At 33.3% G+C, this 19,808-nt stretch overlaps 1 protein-coding gene across 5 annotated transcripts in view; it reads left to right on the top strand.

Annotated features, from left to right (window-relative positions):
* FOXP2 (forkhead box P2) overlaps window positions 1-19,808 on the top strand; it is a 355,837-nt gene that overhangs the window by 132,742 nt on the left and 203,287 nt on the right. For all 5 annotated transcript variants that reach the window (XM_036246291.1, XM_036246293.1, XM_036246295.1 and 2 more), the window contains exon 3: window positions 19,133-19,222. In XM_036246291.1, coding sequence (XP_036102184.1) covers window positions 19,133-19,222 — 90 coding nt within the window. The remainder of the gene's footprint in view (window positions 1-19,132; window positions 19,223-19,808) is intronic.

Consider the following 19,808-nt stretch of genomic DNA (forward strand, 5'->3'; position numbering starts at 1 on the left):
TCTCTCCCTCCCACTCTGTCTGAACAAAAAAAGGAAAAATGTCCTCAAGTGAGGATAAAAAAAAATCAACACCCTTAGATTTCACCTCAACCTACTTAAATCAGAATATTTAGGAGTGGAGCCCAAGAATTTATCTTTATAAAATAGCGTACTGTACGATTCTAATGATCAAGCACCTAGGTAGGGAGTCATTATAGCGGATGTCCAGAGAGAACCAAAATGAGAAGTTAGCATGATTTATAGTTTTCATAACAAAGTTTTGGATAAAGAAGTCCTCAAAATTGGTTTGTTTTCACTATTTTTCACATTCTTTCTGTAGTCCTATTTAAACATATATCTGCAAAGTAAGCCATTTCTTCTTAAAGATAAATTTCAGCTAAGAAGTTCTCATTTTTGGAATCTAACATAATTGAATTTTCTTTTAAAAAATATTTAGTGGGAATATTCAGTATTAAATTACCCTTTTTTATAGATTGTGAGCAAAGGGAACATAGCAAATGACAAACAATTCCCTATTTTAAAGGCAAGTTGATGCTACAATTACTAGGATTTCTAATATGTCAAATATTTGTTTCATTTTGGTCACACCTGAGTATAAATTTTATAATTTTAATTTGATTTTAAAAAACAACTTCAGGTAACCAAGGGAAAGAATATCTATTATATTTGTATGTCTATACTTGTTTCTTTCCTTTTCATACAGTGTATATAGAATTACAAAATAAATTTAAATATGTATTTTGAAATATAATCATTTCAGTTTCAAAGCAGAAGGTTAACACTTCATATAGTATTTGTAAATTAACCCTGTAGTTGTCAATATTCAAATAAATTTGTAATATTTAAATATGTTCTTATTTTCCTTGCATATGAAATAATTTTTATTTTTTCCTCATCCGGAAATTGATTAACTTAGCAGAAACAGCACTTAACAGTGAAATATTATACAGATAGTACAATGTAATAAAGATAGTTTTTCAAGAGTTTCACAGAACAGTAGCAGCATTTTTGACCCAAGAGTCTATTAAATTGTAAGGAATTGGATATTTTGGTGGACTTTATCATTTCATTAGTTCTTGATATCATTCTTAAGTAAGTAGCCATAGAAACAAAAGAAATGTAAAATGTTCTACTGGTCTTTGTGATTTTCAATCACCGTCACCCTTCCTAGTTTGTGTTATGCTTCTGTACTACCCATGGTTCTTCCCTAGTGCCTATCATTTAACTCATCTTTGGAGCACATTTTTATGTCATAGAAGGTGATGGTCCACATATGATGACTGTCCCATGGATAGATGTGTTCAAGGTGTTATTTATGTTATCCCTTCCATTAAACATGACATAGTTGAGGCCTTTAAAAACAGTTCTTACAAAAAAGAGCACAGGGAGGTAGCACTATCATAGAGGTTCAAATTGTGAAGATACAATTTTGTGTGGGCATGGTGAGATGTTGATAATTTTCCCCTTTTACACAGTAATATCCATGGCTATGAAATCACATGAAGGTTCTGAGTATATATTTTGGATTTGTCCTCCAATTTCAGAATGACTCATTTGTATATCAGTGTCCCAACTGTTGTTGACTTTGTAATGAATTAATAATGGACTCAGAAATTGAGTTTCTGCCAGAGAATTCTAGCAGTGAACATTCTCCTAGAACAACATACAAGAGATAACAGTAGAAATACCAGGGTACTTCACAATAGCATGTCTCAGGTTTCAGGGTAATGGCTTAATTTCAACATAAAGGTGATCAGAGCAAGTACAGCCTATTTTTCCGCACTGGGGAATTGTCTGTTAGGTGCCAGTGTGTAAATGAAGATAATTACAAGAGAGTGCCAAAATGTAGCTTCCATGAGAAATTATACAGTTCTTAGATGGATCATTCAGTAATCAGAAGCCTTTGTGAGGGGTGACAAAATCTTTCTTCTATGTGAGGTTTAATATCTTTTGAGACATTGGGAGAAGAGTGCCATTTTGAGCAAAAGCCAGTTGGGATTTCTCCAAGAATGCAAAGCATCTTCCCAGAGTGACCCTCAGAAATAAAGTTTTAATTTCCAGTCTAACTAGTCATCTTTTTACAAGCATTCTTTCATGTGCTTCCTTTTTGGTAACAAGCCAAAATGATCAATTTAAAGAGGAGAAACATTAAATTAGAAAGCACTTTTCTTTTTTTTTTTAATCGTCACTCGAGGACATTTTTCCATTTTTTGTTCAGATAGAGTGGGAGGGAGGGAGAGGAAGAGAGAGAGAAAGAGAAACATCGACGTGAAAAGGACACATCGAGTGGCTGCCACCCAAACGACCAACCAGGGCCAGGGACAAACTGCAACCAAGGTACTTGCCCTTAGCGGGAACCGAACCCGGCTCTCTGGACTGCAGGCCAATTCTCTAACAGCTGAGCCAAACTGGCCAGGGCTAGAAAGTACTTTTCTTAAAAATGCGTAAACTTCTTACTCCTCTGGGCAGAATCTTTATGTATTTAAAAAAGGGAAGCCACTTTTGAAAGAAACTTCAGCACATGGTCTGCGACAGGATACAATAATTGGGTTATTATCCTGATGGTAATTTACTTTTTAAAATTTTTATCTCTAACCTTACAGAAAAAAAAAATTGCTTCTGGAATGCAGTGACGTTACTTTTGTGCAATTAAAAATATAATCCTTCTTAATTACCAGCCACATGTAATTTACCCCATGTGAAACTTTTAAAATTTTTGGTGAATGGTTCTTCCTCACATTATTTTCATGTACCATATTGTGAACAATTAATATTAAAGGCAGAGCATGATCAATGAAATTCAGTGATCTTTTTCATATAGTGTATAATACAATAAAAAATAAATAAAAAGCAACATTATCAGGTCATTGTTTCCTGTCAGTGATTAAATTATAAACTCTGAGAGGACAAGAACATTGCCTATCTTGTCCACATTTTATGTACAGTATGTAGCAAAGAGTAAAGACTTAGTAAATATTAGTTAAATAATGTGAATCAGTGAAATATCTGCTACAGTGGTCCACCAAATTCACTAATTTTTAAAAAATCCTCACCCAAAGATCTTTTTTTAATGATTTTCAAATAGAGGAGGTCAGGGGAGACAGAGAGGGAAACATTGATGTGAGAGAAACATCGACTGGTTGCCTCCCACTTGATCCCTACCAGGGCCAGGATCGAACAGGAACCAAGACATGTGCCCTTGCCTAGAATCAATGCTGCTGCCGTTTGTTCCACAGGCCGATGTTCTAACCGCTAAGCAAAACCCGCCAGGACCAAATTCACTAATTTTAAGTGAGACTACAAAAATATCTACATGCATTTAGATGTTGGATATATTTTTAAAACATCAATTTTTAATGAGGCAAGAAAAGCAATTTAAAATGAAATATTTTTGCCTATTTTAAAAAGACTAAAAAAAGAGTGATAACACATAGTATTAATAGAATGGGCATTCTCATACACTAGGGTAGAATTGCAAATGAATACAGCCATTCTAATGAAGCACTATAATAATGCATCAAAATTTAATATCCAAAAATGATTTAATCTCAACATTAAACTTTTTTGGGGAGATAATTGCAGAGCTAAATTAGGGAAGTTTATTGCGATATTACTTAAATTTGAAAAAAAATTGGAAAAATGTATCAAAAAAGATTACCTTAAATAAAAATGAGCTTTTTAAGAATTGGATGTAATGGTGTGCTTTGGTGAATTTGAATTTTATTTTTGTTTTTGATTTAAAACAACTGTATATTTTGCCTAAATAAGTTATTCTTTTTAAAAATATGTATATTTTTCATCCTCACTGTGAAACAGGGATCGAACCCTCAACCAAACTATGTGCCCTGACCAGGAATCAAACCTAAAACCATTTGGTGCACTGGACAACGCTCCAACCAACTGAGCCACACCAGCCAGAGCCAAATAGGTTATTCTTTCACACAGAGTACTTCTTTAGGTGTACATTAATAAATATTAAAAAGGTTTTAGTAGAATTCTAATTTTGAAGGTAATTGAATCTGAAAAAGCATGAACAATACTTGCATTTTTATGTAAGCAAATACTTAAACTGAATAACAAAAATACCAACATGTGTAGATTCTTTTTTTTACACCTATGCTTAAAAGGCAAATTAAAGAACAATTTTCTTCTATACTTAAACAATCTACATAAAATAATTAAAGGACTCTAACTGAAGACTGTGAGATAAAGTTTTCTTTAAATCAATTGTCATTTCCTAGATTATGACTTTAAAGTATGTATATATATATATAAAAAGTCATGGATAAAAAATGTAATGTAATTTGATAAAAGGAAAGAAGTTATAGTTATGCTTATTTCAGTGTTGTAGATTACTAGTCAACCCCCAGAGTCATCAACGTGAAGATCTGAAGAGGACCTACCATGTGCAAGGCACTGTGACTATTCCTGGAGGAATGCAAAGATTCTTCCTTTAGGGTATAAGTTACATCTCAAATATCTGTAGCCAGCTAAACTTTTCCATGTTTTACAAGTTTAGAAATGTCTAAAGAAACATACTTTTTAATTAAATATCTTTTGAGTGACTGGTGCAAATTACAGTGCTGTGCAATCTTGGGGATATAAATAGAAATGTTTATGGCCCTTAAAGAGCTTATAGTACTAGATATTAAGGGTAATTCAATGTATTCACCTAACAAGTAAGATTATCAGATAAGTTAGAATTTTTTTCAATACAATTGCTGTTTGTGCTAAATTAGGATGCAGAAACTTGCTTCTTGGGTTTGGACTTGATATATATGTTCAACAAGTGGGCCACTGAACAAACTTTGTTGGAGAAATATTTTTTTTCCCCAGTCTTCCTAGTCTTCAGTTTTATTGTGGTAGTGGAATTAAGCAAGAGTGAAAACAAAACAGTATAGAGATAGTCTCCATTAGGAACATTATCAAGTCATTTCCTATAAGCAAGAAGCTTTTTTGGGCCTCATATCTCCTGGTTCTGGAGCTGTTCTTTTCTACCAAAAGAGCACTAAGTGGGTATTATAAATATTTTCTAATTACTACAATTTTCCACTTTATTTGCTGAAGATAATCTAACCTAAGCTTCATAATAGCTGAAACATTAAATGGAAAAACCCCAGGTTCCTCTCTAAAGAGAATTTGCCCAAGATCTCTAAAATCTCTTTTTGCTAATTAGTTTCAAAATGTATTATGCACTCATATATGTGCTGTATCATTTACATTCTGACTAATATAGCCTAATATCCATTTTAATATAGAGTATTCTTACCTCTATTCATTCAATCAATATTTTAGAATAATTGCAGCACGTCATTAGCAATTGGTTGTCAGTGATTAGTATTTTCTCTCCTCAATTAGTTTTATGTTTTACTCATTATACTAGCACATTTTAAACAAGGAAGAAGGAATTTATTCAGAGTTCATCATTGATAGGGATGAGGTCATACCGAAACTTGGAATAGTGCTGGGATTAGAATTTGGAATTTCAGAAAACTCTGGGCAACTCTCATTTTGTTTCTAAGGATATTCTAAATTTAGCTTTAGGGGCTTTCCTTTACAGGTTCTGAACCTACTGTGTCTGCAGCTGAACTAACCAAGGACTCTCTTCTCAAATGGTTTTATGCTCACCATCTCTTTCCTCCTCTAGGACTAGTCTAGTTAGCTTCTAGTTAAGCACAGGTTTTCTGCCTCAAGGCTCTTTCCTTTAGATGTGCTGTAGTATTTCCTCCCCTTAATGCCAGGCAGGATCTTTGCCTCAATGTTCCTGGCACAGATTTTCATCCTTTCTGAGGGAAGGTGAACAGAGAAACAAAGTTTTGCATTTTTCTCATCTGTGTCTCAATTGCAAGAATCTAGAGTATTAACTCTAAAGTAACTTTTCCTCTGCTTTTTTGGTCTGGCTTTTCAAATAACTTGCTCAGTTACTTTTCTTTGGCAGCAGTCCACCTCATCCTTTTTATATGCCTTTGTAGCCACATGAACATTCTTTCTCACAGGACAGCAGCCTAAGCCCCATAAGTCACTTCCCTAACTCACCTGTAAAACACAGGTATGATGATATCGTTGCTCATTATGATTAAAAAGACATTTTCAATGATGAGATTAAATAGTGTTTACCTTTAAATAAAAAACTTGGTATAAACAAATCTTGGCAACATTCTGAAACACTTTTTTGACCAGGATTGCCAGATTTAGCAAGCAAAAATACAAATAAATTCAAATTTAACTGGACATCGTGTATTTCATCTGGGAACCCTACTTCTAAATTCATCAGAACACAGTATATATTATTTAATGCTCATTAACAAATCATATTATTTTGTTTGGTTATGGTTAATTAAAAATTAACATCTTTGCCCTGCGCTGTTTGGCTCAGTGGTTAGAGTGTCAGCCTGTGGACCAAAGGGTTGCTGGTTTGATTCCTGGTCAACAGCATTTACCTGAGTTGCAGGTTCGATCCCCACCCTTGGTCAGGGTCTTTCACAAGGCAACCAATCAGTGTGTTTCTCACATCAATGTTTCTCTCTCTTCTCTCTTCCTCCCTCCCTTTTAGTCTATCTAAAAAAATAAAAAAACAATGGAAAAATATCCTCAGTTGAGGATTAACAAAAATGATGATGATAATAAAATAAAAATTACCATCTTTAATATTGGTTTCTTGTCTGTAACCAACATCCTGAATCAAGTGCTTAAAAATTTAAAAGGCACTATTTTTTAAGGATAGTAAATTCCTTTTAGTATATAAACTTATTTGTCTAATTCTCCTCATTAAAAATGAGAACAAATTAAAAGAATTTTAATAAAATCTTATAATTATTTATGTCGTTTTAGTTAGCATAACAGTAATGCTAGTTTAGTGACTCGGAATATATTTTGTTTTCTTTATGCCCCAAGAAGGTTTTTACTTAAGTTTTTTACTGTAAAAGTTTCTTCATTGATACACTCTTCTTGACTGTCCTTGTAAAAAGGGCATTAGCTTCAAAGTCAGCCACAGGGTTGTTCAAATCTCTTATATCATTTTAAGGATATGTGAAGCAGCTTGGACATATAACCTAAATACTCTGAGCTTCAGTTTAGACATCTATGATAAAAGGAGAGTGGTTTGAGAGTGAAATGAAGTAGCACATCCAGTAGTCCAGTGTTTAGAATTATAGCTGGCATATAATGAGCATTTAATAAGCATTAATTCTCTTTTTCTTCCTTTTTGTTTTTGCTGAACCCCCCATAGCTACTTTTTGTACTTCTGTTTAAAGGAATTCAAAACATTTCTGTATTGCACTCTAGTGATAGTGAATATACTTTTTATCTTTCTTAATATACTACCAGATTCCTGAGGGCAGATGATCCCATAGGATAGGGCATGTAGTATATGTGTACATTCATGTAGATGTGGTTATGGTGACCTGAGGGAGGAGAGCGATACAGCTTTCCAGTACATTCATATAGTTATAAACTCTTTCACTGAGTCTCAAAGGAGATTAAAATATACTTTTGTAAAGTATGATAGAACATAAAGCTGTTAAGATATCCTTCCTATTCAATGGGACATTTTTCTACTTGAATAGATTGTGAAAAACTAAATAAGTATTGAAATAAACTTTCAGGAATTACTATATGCCAGTCCCATAAGTTATAATGCACATATCTATTTAGCAAAGTCACTATAAAGCTAAAACTCAAGAGTGAGTCTCAATTGACCAGTACTGACACATGGAAGAACATATATCCACTGGAGGAATTATGTAGAGCAATTTCAAAATTTCTCACTTGAAATAATATTACTTTATACTTTAACTTTTTCTCTGATTCACCAATCACCTGTAGGTAAAGGTAAATATAATTAACTGCATTTAATAGACAAGAAAATTAAGGAGTAGTGTGATTAAGTAAGCAGTCCAAGTTCCTCAATTAATAAAAGGTAGAAAAATGTCTTCTGAAATCTGAGCAATACCGTAACATCATACTTTCTCTCCTAGCTGCAAATGAAAGCTTTCAAATAGTTGGCTATGCCAGTAGTAGCAGTATCACAGATATATATTTTTTATTTTGATGTCTTTTAAAAACTAAAAATAACCATTTTTCAGAATGCACAATACCATACCATATGTTGTAAGTGACTCATTCTCTTATACTTGATATAATTGGAGGTACCAGGCCTTTTGGCCAGGTTAAAAGTTTAAAAATACTCTCTCTGACTGAGCAGTGATGACATCACATTATAGCATTGGAAAAGTAGGTAGTTCCTTATTTAGTTCTGGATGTAGCATTGCCAAAGACACTCATATGTCATCAGTGTCTGTAGAAGCACATTTCATACTCTAACATTTTAAATATAAATTTTTACTCTACTGGCTATATTTCTCAGAACAATGATAGACAAGCTTCCTCACTTCTGTTTTTCCAGCAATTCCAATATTTTTCTTATTCTCAATGAAAACTGCATTATCTTAACTTTCTGAATTAATTGAGACCATCATTGTGAACTTTCTCCTCTTATAAACTTGCATGAAAATCTAGCGATTCTCCCTTCAACCAGTCTCAGAGGATGATGATGTTTTTCTCCCCATCAAGCTTTCATTTACAGTTGTCCCTCCCACTTCGCGCTTTGATGTTCAAGGCTTCACTCTATCACAATATTAAAACAAATGTTGAAGTGCGGGGTAGCGACTGTATATAAAGAATCCCTGTGGGTGTTACTGTTCTGCTGTTTGTGGCTCCCTATACTGGGTTTGATGAACCTAGGTGGGCTCACGTTAAACACTACTGTCAAGTCTTACTTTCCTGGGTAGATTTGCAAACCCAGGAAAGGTTCAGTTATCTTCTAGCTTTCTCCTGGTGGCTAGTAGTCTCAGTTACTCAGCGGCTTGGAATGTAGCCCTGGTGTTCTGCCTAAGAGGATTTCCAGAGGGTGGGATAGATGCTGGTTATTAATGAGCCTCAATTTGATTTCTTTGCCTCACCTGGGAAAGGCTGAATCTCCAAGGGATGAAGGCTGCTGCTTTTCCCCACATCTCTGGGATGGAGCACACAGGCCACCATCCTTTGTGGCCTCAACTCAGCCTGGTACTGGCACAAGAACAGGCATATAGACCAGTGGAACAGAACACAGAACCTGGAAATGGACCCAAGGCAATATGCTCAATTAATATTTGACAAATGTGGCAAGAGCATACAGTGGAGTAAGAACAGCCTCTTTAATAAATGGTGTTGGGAAAATTAGACAGCTACATGCAAAAAAATGAAACTAGACCATCAACTTACACCATACACAAGAATAAACTCAAAATGGATAAAAGATTTAAGTATGACTCATGAATCCATAAAAATACTAGAAGAAACTGTAGGCAACAAAATTTCAGACATCATACACAGCAGAATTTTCACTGATACATCACCTAAGGCATCAGAAACAAAGGACAAAATGAACACATGGGACTACATCAAACTCAAAAGCTTCTGCACAGCAAAAGATACAGTCATCAAAATGGAAAGGCAACCCACTGTATGGTAGAGCATCATTGCTAATGATATATCAGATAAGGGGTTAATCTCCAATATATGTAGAGTGCTCATACAACTCAACAAAAGGAAGACAAAGAACCAATTAAAAAATGGGCAGAGGAACTAATTAGAACCTCTCCAAACAGAACTTACAAATGACTAAGAGACATAGGAAGAAATGCTCAACATCACTAATCATCAGAGAGATGTATATTAAAACAACAATGAGGTGTCAGAATGGCCCCCATCAACAAATCATCAAATAACAAGTGTTGTCGAGGGTTTGGGGAAAAGGGGACTCCAGTACACTGCTGGTGGGAATGTAGACTGGTGCAGCCACTATGGAAAACAATATGGTGTTACCTCAAAAAATTAAAAATTGAACTGCCATTTGACCCAGTGATCCCACTCCTAGGAATATACCCTAAGAAGCCTGAAACACCAATGAGAAAGAATATGTGTACCCCCATTTTCATAGCAGCACTATTTACAAGAGCTAAGATCTGAAAACAGCTCAAATGTCCAACAGTAGACGAATGGATAAAATAGCAGTGGTACATATACACAATGGAGTACTATGCAGCTGTAAGAAAGAAATATCTCTTATCCTTTGAGACGACATGAAGGGACCTGGAAAGTATTATCCTGAGCAAAACAAGCCAAACAGAGAAAGACAAATACCACATGATCTCACTTATTTGTGGAATATAATGAACATAACAGTCTAAGGAATGGGGTAGTCCCAAAGACGTGGAAGTGGGGTACAGACTGACAATCCCCAGATGAGAGGGTGGTTGGGGAAAGATAAACCACAGAACTTATATGCTTGTATGTATGAACAATGGACATGGACAACAAAGCTAGGGACAAGGTGGGGAGGGGGGAGGGATCATTTAGTGGGGGGAAAAGGAGAAACATCTGTAACAAAAATTAATTAATTAATTAATGAAAAAATAAATGAATAACAATTAAAAACTTATCCTACTTTGTGGAAACCCATTTGTTGCGGTAGAGTCTAGAACTGATTAACCGTGATAAACAAGGGCTGTCTGTACTCCAGCTGCTCCATTTAGTCTGTTTCCATCCCCCCTAGTGACTTTCTCAATTCTCTTATCTTTATTACAGCTTTATTTTTCCTTATTCTAGTAGCTTATTATCAGGTTTTCTTTATTTAAAGCAACAAGCAAACAAAAGCTCTCAGATCATAGTTGTTTTATTTTGGTCTCCACAGACAAAGCTCTCAAACTACAATTCTCTTTTATGTTGGTCTCCACAGAATTTATCAAAATAATTATTTGCATTCATGGCAAAGGTTTTGTGATATGGTAGGCAGTTAGACAGACTTAAGCAGAGTAAGGGCCATGGGTCAGGTACAGAAAGTCACCAGAGTGGAAAGCCCTGGATGCCTAGCAAAGGAAAATTATAAAGTGGGATATTGTTCCCAAGGTGACCTTTCCTCCTTTAGCATATCACTGGTCATGCAGTTTTCCCTCCCTAGAGATAACATCTAGGCATAGGTTGTATTTCAGCTCCAGGCCCAGAAAAGCAACAAAACCACACCAGTGACTTCCAAGGCTGACCTCAGGACCAGCTTCATTGGATAATGACCCCTGCCCTGGCACTGACCAATCAATCAGTGGAGACCTAAACCCTGCAAGGACACACCTGGAACGCCATTCCTGCCACCTACAACATCTCCATTTATTTCCCAATATCTCTGTGCAATCTAACTTCTACTTCAATACTCTATAGGAACTGATATCTGATAGGATATGAAAATTATCAAATCGACAAGAAGTTTCATTAACCTCTTTGAGATTTTGGTGTTTGAGCACATCATCCATCTTCTTTCTATACTTTTTTTCAATATTTACCCATTTCCTTTTTTTCTCCTAGCATTATTGAGATATAACTGATATCATAATTCTGTGGTCTTTATAACTGACTTCTTTCACTTAGCATAATGTTTTTGGAGTTCACTCATGTTGTAGAATCTGTCAGTGTTTCATTCCCTTGTATGGCTGAGTAATGTTTCATTATATGGATAGACCATATTTTGTTTATTCATTTATTCATCAGTTGATGGACATTTTGATTATTTTTACCTTTTGGTTATTAGGAGTAAAGTTGTTATGTACAACTGTGGACATGTGTTTTTACCTCTATATGCAACATTTTCCTTTTTCACTTCAATTACTATGCTCTCCTCTCCATTTATTGTCTTCCATTCTTACTATCTCCTCATGTCCTCTCAATAAAATGTAGATGTTCCTCTAATTTGGGGCCTAGAGACATCTCCTCTCTTCACTTTCTTTATCGACAAGCTAATACTCTCCCTTTGTCTTAACTACTATCGAATCTCTTACTTTCAGGAATCCTTATTCAGCCTGATTACCCTCAATCTAGAGCTCTGCATTATTAGTATCTACTAAAGAACATTTTTTATTATTCTTCCAGCAGGCAAACAGCATCATCATCTCCCCAAAACCCATGTTTTGTAATATGACTCCCCCTTTCCAAAAGTGGCACAACTATTTTCCCAGTCATCCTTGACTTAAAATTTTGGAGTCATCATTTATCCTTCCCTAGCCTTTACTCAATACCCAGTTACTAAGCTCTGGCAGTTATACTTTTATATTCCTTTTGTGATTCCTATATTCAATTAAAGTGAATTCTTATTATCTCTTACTTGGACAGTTGCACATACCTGTTAATTGGTCTTTCTATCTCATATATTTTCCCACTCTCTTAACCACTTCTCATTTATCCTTCACAACATGATTTCAGTATTGTCCTGGGCTGGACTTATCCCATAATTTCTGGATTCAGCACCATTTGTTTCTACCTGTTAAATGATATCAAGACCCTTTGTCTCTTATTTAGTTATATTCATAATTAGCTCCAACGAACCATGATATTTCACTAATTACTAAACTGAAAATGTGCTTTATCCAAAATCAATTATTTTCATTGTTTATGAGCCCATATATTCTTTGTTTCTACTTAACATGGCCAGGTTTTCAATCTCCACAAGATAAACTATTTCTCATATAAGTTCATCCCAAGTATTATTTCCCTATAAAAAATTGAGCTCCCCAAATGAAAATAATTTCTAATTATAAATACCTAAAATGTTTTAAAAATATTTTTATGGCATTTTGACATTCAACTAGATGTTTCTTAATGGATGGTAAGCTCTATGAGGGTAAAAACAATGTTATATCACCCCCTACCTACACAAGTGTGCAATACTTAATTCTTTACTTGGTACCTTGCAAAAAATAAATTTTAATTACAACTAATTTTTTATATATTTTATTCCTACAGATAATTTCCTTAGTGCTACCTCTTTTGCAATCTTTTAAATTGCAGGGGAAATCCAGAGTACAGGATTTAAATAATAGTTTACTTTTAGACATTATAATTTAGCAGCATGTATTTTTAGTTAATATCTAATGTCAATTTAAACTATAAAAATATAGCAGTAATGAATCTTCAATCCTTATTGAAACAAAATATTATATTGGCCTCATTATGAGAAAAATATCTGTTAAAGTATATGAGAAACAAAAAATAAATTCAAAGTATGTTTGGGAAAATAATGAAATATTTTATAGCAGAAAAGGAAATAATGGGAAAAAAAAAATCACATAAACCATTGTCATTTATGGAACATGTACCATAAAAAAGAGATGTTGTAAAACTATAAATGTTAATAAAATTAGTTACCTTTTATACTTGGAAATTTTAAAGTTGGATAGAATTTCTTAATATGTAAACAAGAATTTTATTTAGTATTGCCATAGATTATATTTATGTGTTCTATTTTCAATTTATTATCATTAGTAAAGTAATGAAAATAGACATATGAATGCCAGGCTACTTAGTATCATTTTCTGCAGCCTGTAGAATGTCAGCTCTGAGGAAAAAATTGTGTTTCTCTCATTAAACTGCGTATTATTTTAGACCTGAAAAAAAACAAAACTTGTCTTAGACATTAGTTAATTAACTCATAGGCTTATTTTGTGGAAGGGTTTCTGAGCTTATCTGGAAGTTTGGAGGCATACTGGAATACACTGAGTATTGGTTTGGACTTGAACTTCAAGAACTTTGTTAGAACTTCGGAGGATGAATTGAGGATCCATCCTATTACATGTTCAATATCTTGATTGTCTCTCCTTTAGGTTTACCTCACTTCATGACTGCTAAACCAAAATAGCCTGACATTTGAATGGGAAATAGGATGCTTTACAATGAATTTATCTCTCTTATTATATACTACCATAAAATAAATGATCTTAGCTTTTCAGTTTGGCCTCCATAGTAGTTCACAATATAAGCACCAGATAGCCACACATTTATTCTTTAACTTTGTAAAAAATATACTCTAAAACAAAAATAATTATTTTCAAAAATATTTTATACTATTTAGCTTTTTTCCCCAACACGTTTAGTCGAATTATGTATCAGGCATGATAAAATGAAAGGTCAATAGCTACAGATGCATAATTTCACTCTGATAGATTGCTGTTTGAAAATGGGTTATGACAATTAGATGATTAATTTTATTCTATTAAATAGCATTATGAGACTTATGATTACATTTATCAGTATATTCTTTTTAGTGGGAACATAATGTGAGGAAAGACCAAACAGAATAGGAATTCATATCCTTTGTGAAGGATCTGAATATACTTTTAACAACCATACTTGTGAAAATAATTATAAAATAAAACTCTGTGTGAAAACTTATGTTATATTAAGTATTTAACATGTTAAATATGTCATATGTGAGTATGAAGAGCAAAATTCTGGATGTCCTGCTGACAATTTTTGTTGTTGTTGTTCTGGTTATCTGCAAAGTATACACCCTTGTCAGTATGACTAGGGAGTGCCTATGTAAACATTCTGTTTCTCCTGTTCCACATAATCATTTCTTGTATCATATTTCTTCTAACCTCACTATCTGAAACCAATTACAGGAGATCCATTTGGGCTACATCTATTTTCATAAGAAGCCTAGGCAGCAGTGTTTTTCTCAGAGATGAGTATCAACATCAAATGTGCTTCTGAGTGCTTTGTTATTTATGTTTCAGAGAGATTTTGTGGCCTTCAGCTCTCAAGAATGTGTCATGCTGTGCTGTTTATACATTGAAGATATTAATGGATGTAGATGTCATTTTTCATTTTAATGTCTCAAACGCAACAGGCTGATAGGTTAAGCATTCCTATTTTTATGGGGAGAGATATGAGTGATGTCTGTTTTTTCCCAAAATACAAAGATTTACTTTGAAAAAATAAGTTATTTATAAACCGTAAAGTGCTCAACATCTTTGGTTTAACTGGGTTTATGTAAGCTAGTCTCAAACAATTTTATTTCCGTTTTTTAAAGCAAAAAAAGGTAAAGTTTTCAGTGCTCCACAAGAAGAAAAAAAAGTATTGATCAGACAGATGACAAAGATTATTCACTTTTATTTCTCATATTAACCTACTTATTAGAATTATTTTTTTCTATGAGGTTTATAACTAGCATAAAGTTATTACAACTGTAGAAAGGTGATATGCTTGAACTTTACTTTTCTTAAAAGTTTTGCTTTATTTGAAATTGCATAGTAACTATTAGGAATGATGTTTTTAATAAATATTTTAGAGCAAAATGTACTGAATTCTGGAAAACATGTGCATTTTCATACCTTTGCAGCCTAATAAAAAAGAAAGGTATATCTTTAATCTACTAAAAAGACTTTTATTATTTTCAAAATATTTAATTTAATCTGATTCCAATTTTTAAAAGGTTGTATCTTAATTTTCTTTAGCTTTACTAAAATTAGATAACTTCATTAAGTAAAATGCACTCTTAATTTACAACAAATATGCCTTTGGAATCTAGATAGGTTTGGCTGCCTTAGAAACCTCTTTCTTGTTATTTACTTGAATGAGACTCAAACAATATTAGACAAAGATTTGTAAACAAATGTCTTTTGCCTTGGTTCTAAATTAATTTTTTTTTCCCAGAGGGTAATCATAGAAACACTTAAATAGTTCACAAAACTTTATGAATGGTTCTGGAATTAAAATTTTTTATATACCAATTTAAGTGGCCAAATGATTTTCAAAGTAATATTTTATACAATCTGACACCTAACACCTTACTTTAATGGAATTATGTTAGATAATACTCTTTAATCTTTTGAGTAGCTACAATAATAAATTGCAAAGTTGAACTAAATTTGTCTGAGCAATTGTTTACTGAAATTAAGTCCTAAAATGTTATCCAAAATACTGAAAATAAAAAATGTCATGTGATGCCTGCAGGATTGCAAGCTGCAAAAAATTTATGCTTAGAAGTTTTTAATCATTCCTGATCTCTTGGAATTGTTTTTGTTCTCCCACCTCTCGTGTTTATTATAGCAAGCAGTCTCTACTGCTGCAAAAAAGAACGTTGAAATAGGCAAAGTGTTCTTTTTCATAAGTGTTTGTATTGAAAGATTATCCTTGACTATTTTATTTATTTATTTATTTATTTATTTATTTATTTATTTATTTATTTATTTATCTTTATTGATTTTTGAGAGAGAGAGAAAGGGAGAGGGAGAGAGAGACAGAAACATCGATGACAGAAAACATCAAATGGCTGCCTCCTGCATGCCCCCCACTAGGGATTTGACCCACAACCTGGTCATGTGCCCTGACAGGGAATTGAACAGGTGACCTCTTGGTGCATGGGTCAACACTTAACCACTGAGCCACACTGGCCGGACTATCCTTGACTGTTTTAAAGATAAATGTAAATGCATATGAAAACTACATACTTTAAAAGTAGAAGCATGTTTTAGCCAACTATCTTATGCTCTTTTATTATTATTATTGTTATTATTATTACTCCTTTAACAACAGTGTACATGTATGCATTTGTCTAGTGATATTTTCATGGGCTGTAATTCCAGTATACCTAATTTTCTAGTATCTTTCTATCACCATTTGGCATTACATATTTCATTAGGTTACTTGTTTGGGTTGAATTGAATGAATGTAATGCGGGGTGGTGAAATGAATAGGGTTTTAGGCTTGAGGGACAAAAATCTGAACTTTTGACCGTACTGTTACTGCTTTGTGACTTTAATCAAGCTATTTTAGTACTGGTTCTTTAATTACTTGTCTACAAAATGTGAAAACTAGGCTAAACAATTTCTAAAGTTGTTTTTTCCAGCTTTGGAATTTTTTAGTTTATTACTAATAACTGCTCAAATGATTGTTATGTTACAAAACTTTAGATCTCTATCAGGTGTTCATAGTCTACATGATTAAATCTAACTCAAGGATGGTGGGAATACTTAGCCATAAACATGACACATGTTCTGTAATAGTTGTTCCATTCAAACACAAATTCAGAACATAAAAGATTAATTGTAGTTTCCTTGTTTAATTTCTGATAAATGGATATGCCCTCATGTCATATGTTCTTCTTTACTAAAAGTTTACTCGTTGCCATCTAACAGTTCCTTTGACAGAACAAACAGCATGGTACACTGGAATGCACTCTAGCCTGGAAGCCTGGAGACTGTGAACAAAGCACAGGCCTCATTTTCTCCATTTGCTAATATGAGGGGGTCTGATTGGATGATTTACACTTCAAGATTCTGAACTATTCTCATTAGAATCCTTTAAAAATAGTAAATGACTACAGGATTGAATGTAAACTAAATAAGGCTGAATATATGCAAAATAAACTAAGGAACTCAAAGGGGAAAACAATTATATGAAAATATCAGGTAAACTTTGTGTGGATTTTGGCACCAAAAGGGAAAATAGTTGACTGATTTCTTTTTTTGAGACTTTCACCTTGACACAGTCTATCTAAGTCACACTATAGTAATTTCCATTTGAAAAATATTACATGTAGTTAGTTTTTAAGTTGAGATTTGGAAAGAAAGTTATATTACTTGGACTATGAAGTGAAATTTTCATACTGAGCTTTTTGATAGTAAAGTGCTTATGGAATTAATTTTTATTTGGTCTTTTATTCAAACTAAACTTTATAATAAAATTTTCTGAGTTCCCTGGAATGTTCCATTCTTAGAAACATTTAGGTTGACTTGTAGTAACTTGAAAGTTTAAAGAAAAAAAAAAAATGTGAAGATTTTTTGAGTGAGTATGTTTCCAAAAAATGTGCTTTACTAACTATGCCAGATCCTGCTAAGGGAAGACAAACCAATGTTGTTAGGAGATGGTGCTAGTGCATTCAGTTTATTTACTTTGTTTTCTATGTCTGCCTGCCTTCTCAAAACTTGCTTGGAGCCAGACTGTAGCAGCCCTCCTCTCTGTCTTTTCATAATTGATCAGGGGATGACTGCCTTCCCTGAGGGTTAAGACATGGCAACTTTTTCTGTTTGCTCAGCGTCTCAATGCAGTAGTTCAAACATTGTTCACACCAGCTGGCAGTGTAATGCCATATGCACATCTTGTCAAAGCAACTGTTGTCATGGATACTAGGAACTCTCTTGAAAACCAGATCATTGATTCCAATAGAAATTGTACTTTTTTTCATCTTAGAATCTTAATTATTATAGAAGAAAATTGGTATAAAATATTTTCCCTATTGGGAAAACTTTATCATATATTTTAAAACAGTGAATAACAAAGGAAGGTAGTAATTTATTTTAGTTTCATGAGTTAGAAAATTTCATTATTAGTGTCCATTGAATTCAGCTTTTGAGAGAAAAAATAAGTTTGTACAGTAGAGGCTCTGAAAAAGTTTCTTTTTTTTCTTTTTCTTTTAAATTAGTTTATACCATTACCTTTAAAATATCTCAATATGTGGGTTTTTTGTTGTTGTTGTTATGGCACTAAGTTTTTATAGTGTAATTGCCAAACTGCCTCACTTTTGGTAAATGAAATGCTTACATTAATTTCTTATGTTAAGTTTTACTTTTGTGAGTGGGAAAGAAACCATAAAAATAAATGAAAATGTCTATTTTGATTGATATTTTGTCACACACAGAAACCAACCTGATTGGTTGAGTGGTAATTTCTTTTTTCTCTGATTTTGAAATGAAATCCACTCAATTTTGTCTGGCATTAAAATTGCACTATATTTTGTCAAATGAGATGTTTCTCCTCAAATTGTAATTACAAAAATAGGTGTTTTAAATCTTTAGCAAAAATTCTTATTAATTCACTTTCAAGATAATCTGATGTTGATTTGTCAAATTTAATTACAGCTTCCGGTAACACTTGAAGTCTACTGCTTTGCTTCAAAATTGTAATATGAAAATGCAAATTGAATGATAATTTAAAAGGGAGTGGGCATTTTAGTTGAACACTCAAAGACAATTTCCTTGTGGAAATGAGGTTATTGATGCAGTTTGTGATTCTTTCCTTTTTAAGTACTTTAAACAAATTAAGTTTATTTGCTGCAAGATAAATTCCATCTCTGTGATTTTAAGTAAATTTGTATATGTGTGTTATGTAAATTTTGTTCACATTAGAAAAAACAGAATATTTAATGATTTTCTCTAGAAAGGAGGGTTAGGTGGGGTTTTAATACATTAAATACTATTAACTAAGGGATAACTGATCATCAATTTACCTTTAACAAAATATTTAGATGTTTTTCTCTTTTTATTTCTAGGCTCTCCAAGCAGCGAGACAACTTATCTTACAGCAGCAAACAAGTGGATTAAAAACTCCTAAGAACAGTGATAAACAGAGACCACTGCAGGTAGGTAAAGTATTCCTGTTCTTGGGGGGTCTTACTTTAAAACATGTTAGTATATATACATATATATATATTTTTTTCTCTCCGCCTCTTCTTTTTTTAATCTTTATTGTTAAGATTATTATAGATGTCCCCCCTTCTTGTCCCCAATTTCCTTCCTCCACCCAGTTCCTGCCCTGCCCCAGGATTTCACAACCTTATTGTCTATGTCCATGGTCAATGAGTATATTTATATAAGTTCTTAAAGCATGTTTATAATGAGAACAGAAATGCAGACTCAGTTGTATGTATACAGATAATTATTATATTTGCATATGTAGATACTTCAATTTAAAAAGAGAATTCACTTTATCTTTTTTTAAATTTTTTTCTTTATTGATTTTAGAGAGAGAGGAAGGGGGAGAGAGAGAGAAAAAAAATGAATGAGAGAGAACATCGATTGGTCACCTCTTGTATGCCCTCACTGGGGATTTTGCCTACAACCTAGGCATGTGCCCTGACTGGGAATCAAACTAGCAACTCTTGGTGCATGGGTCGACGCTCAACCACTGGACCACGCTCGTCGGGCTACTTTATCTTCTTAAAAGAG

This window comes from Molossus molossus, unplaced genomic scaffold (assembly GCF_014108415.1).
Source record: "Molossus molossus isolate mMolMol1 unplaced genomic scaffold, mMolMol1.p scaffold_m16_p_7, whole genome shotgun sequence".
Taxonomy (NCBI): domain Eukaryota; kingdom Metazoa; phylum Chordata; class Mammalia; order Chiroptera; family Molossidae; genus Molossus; species Molossus molossus.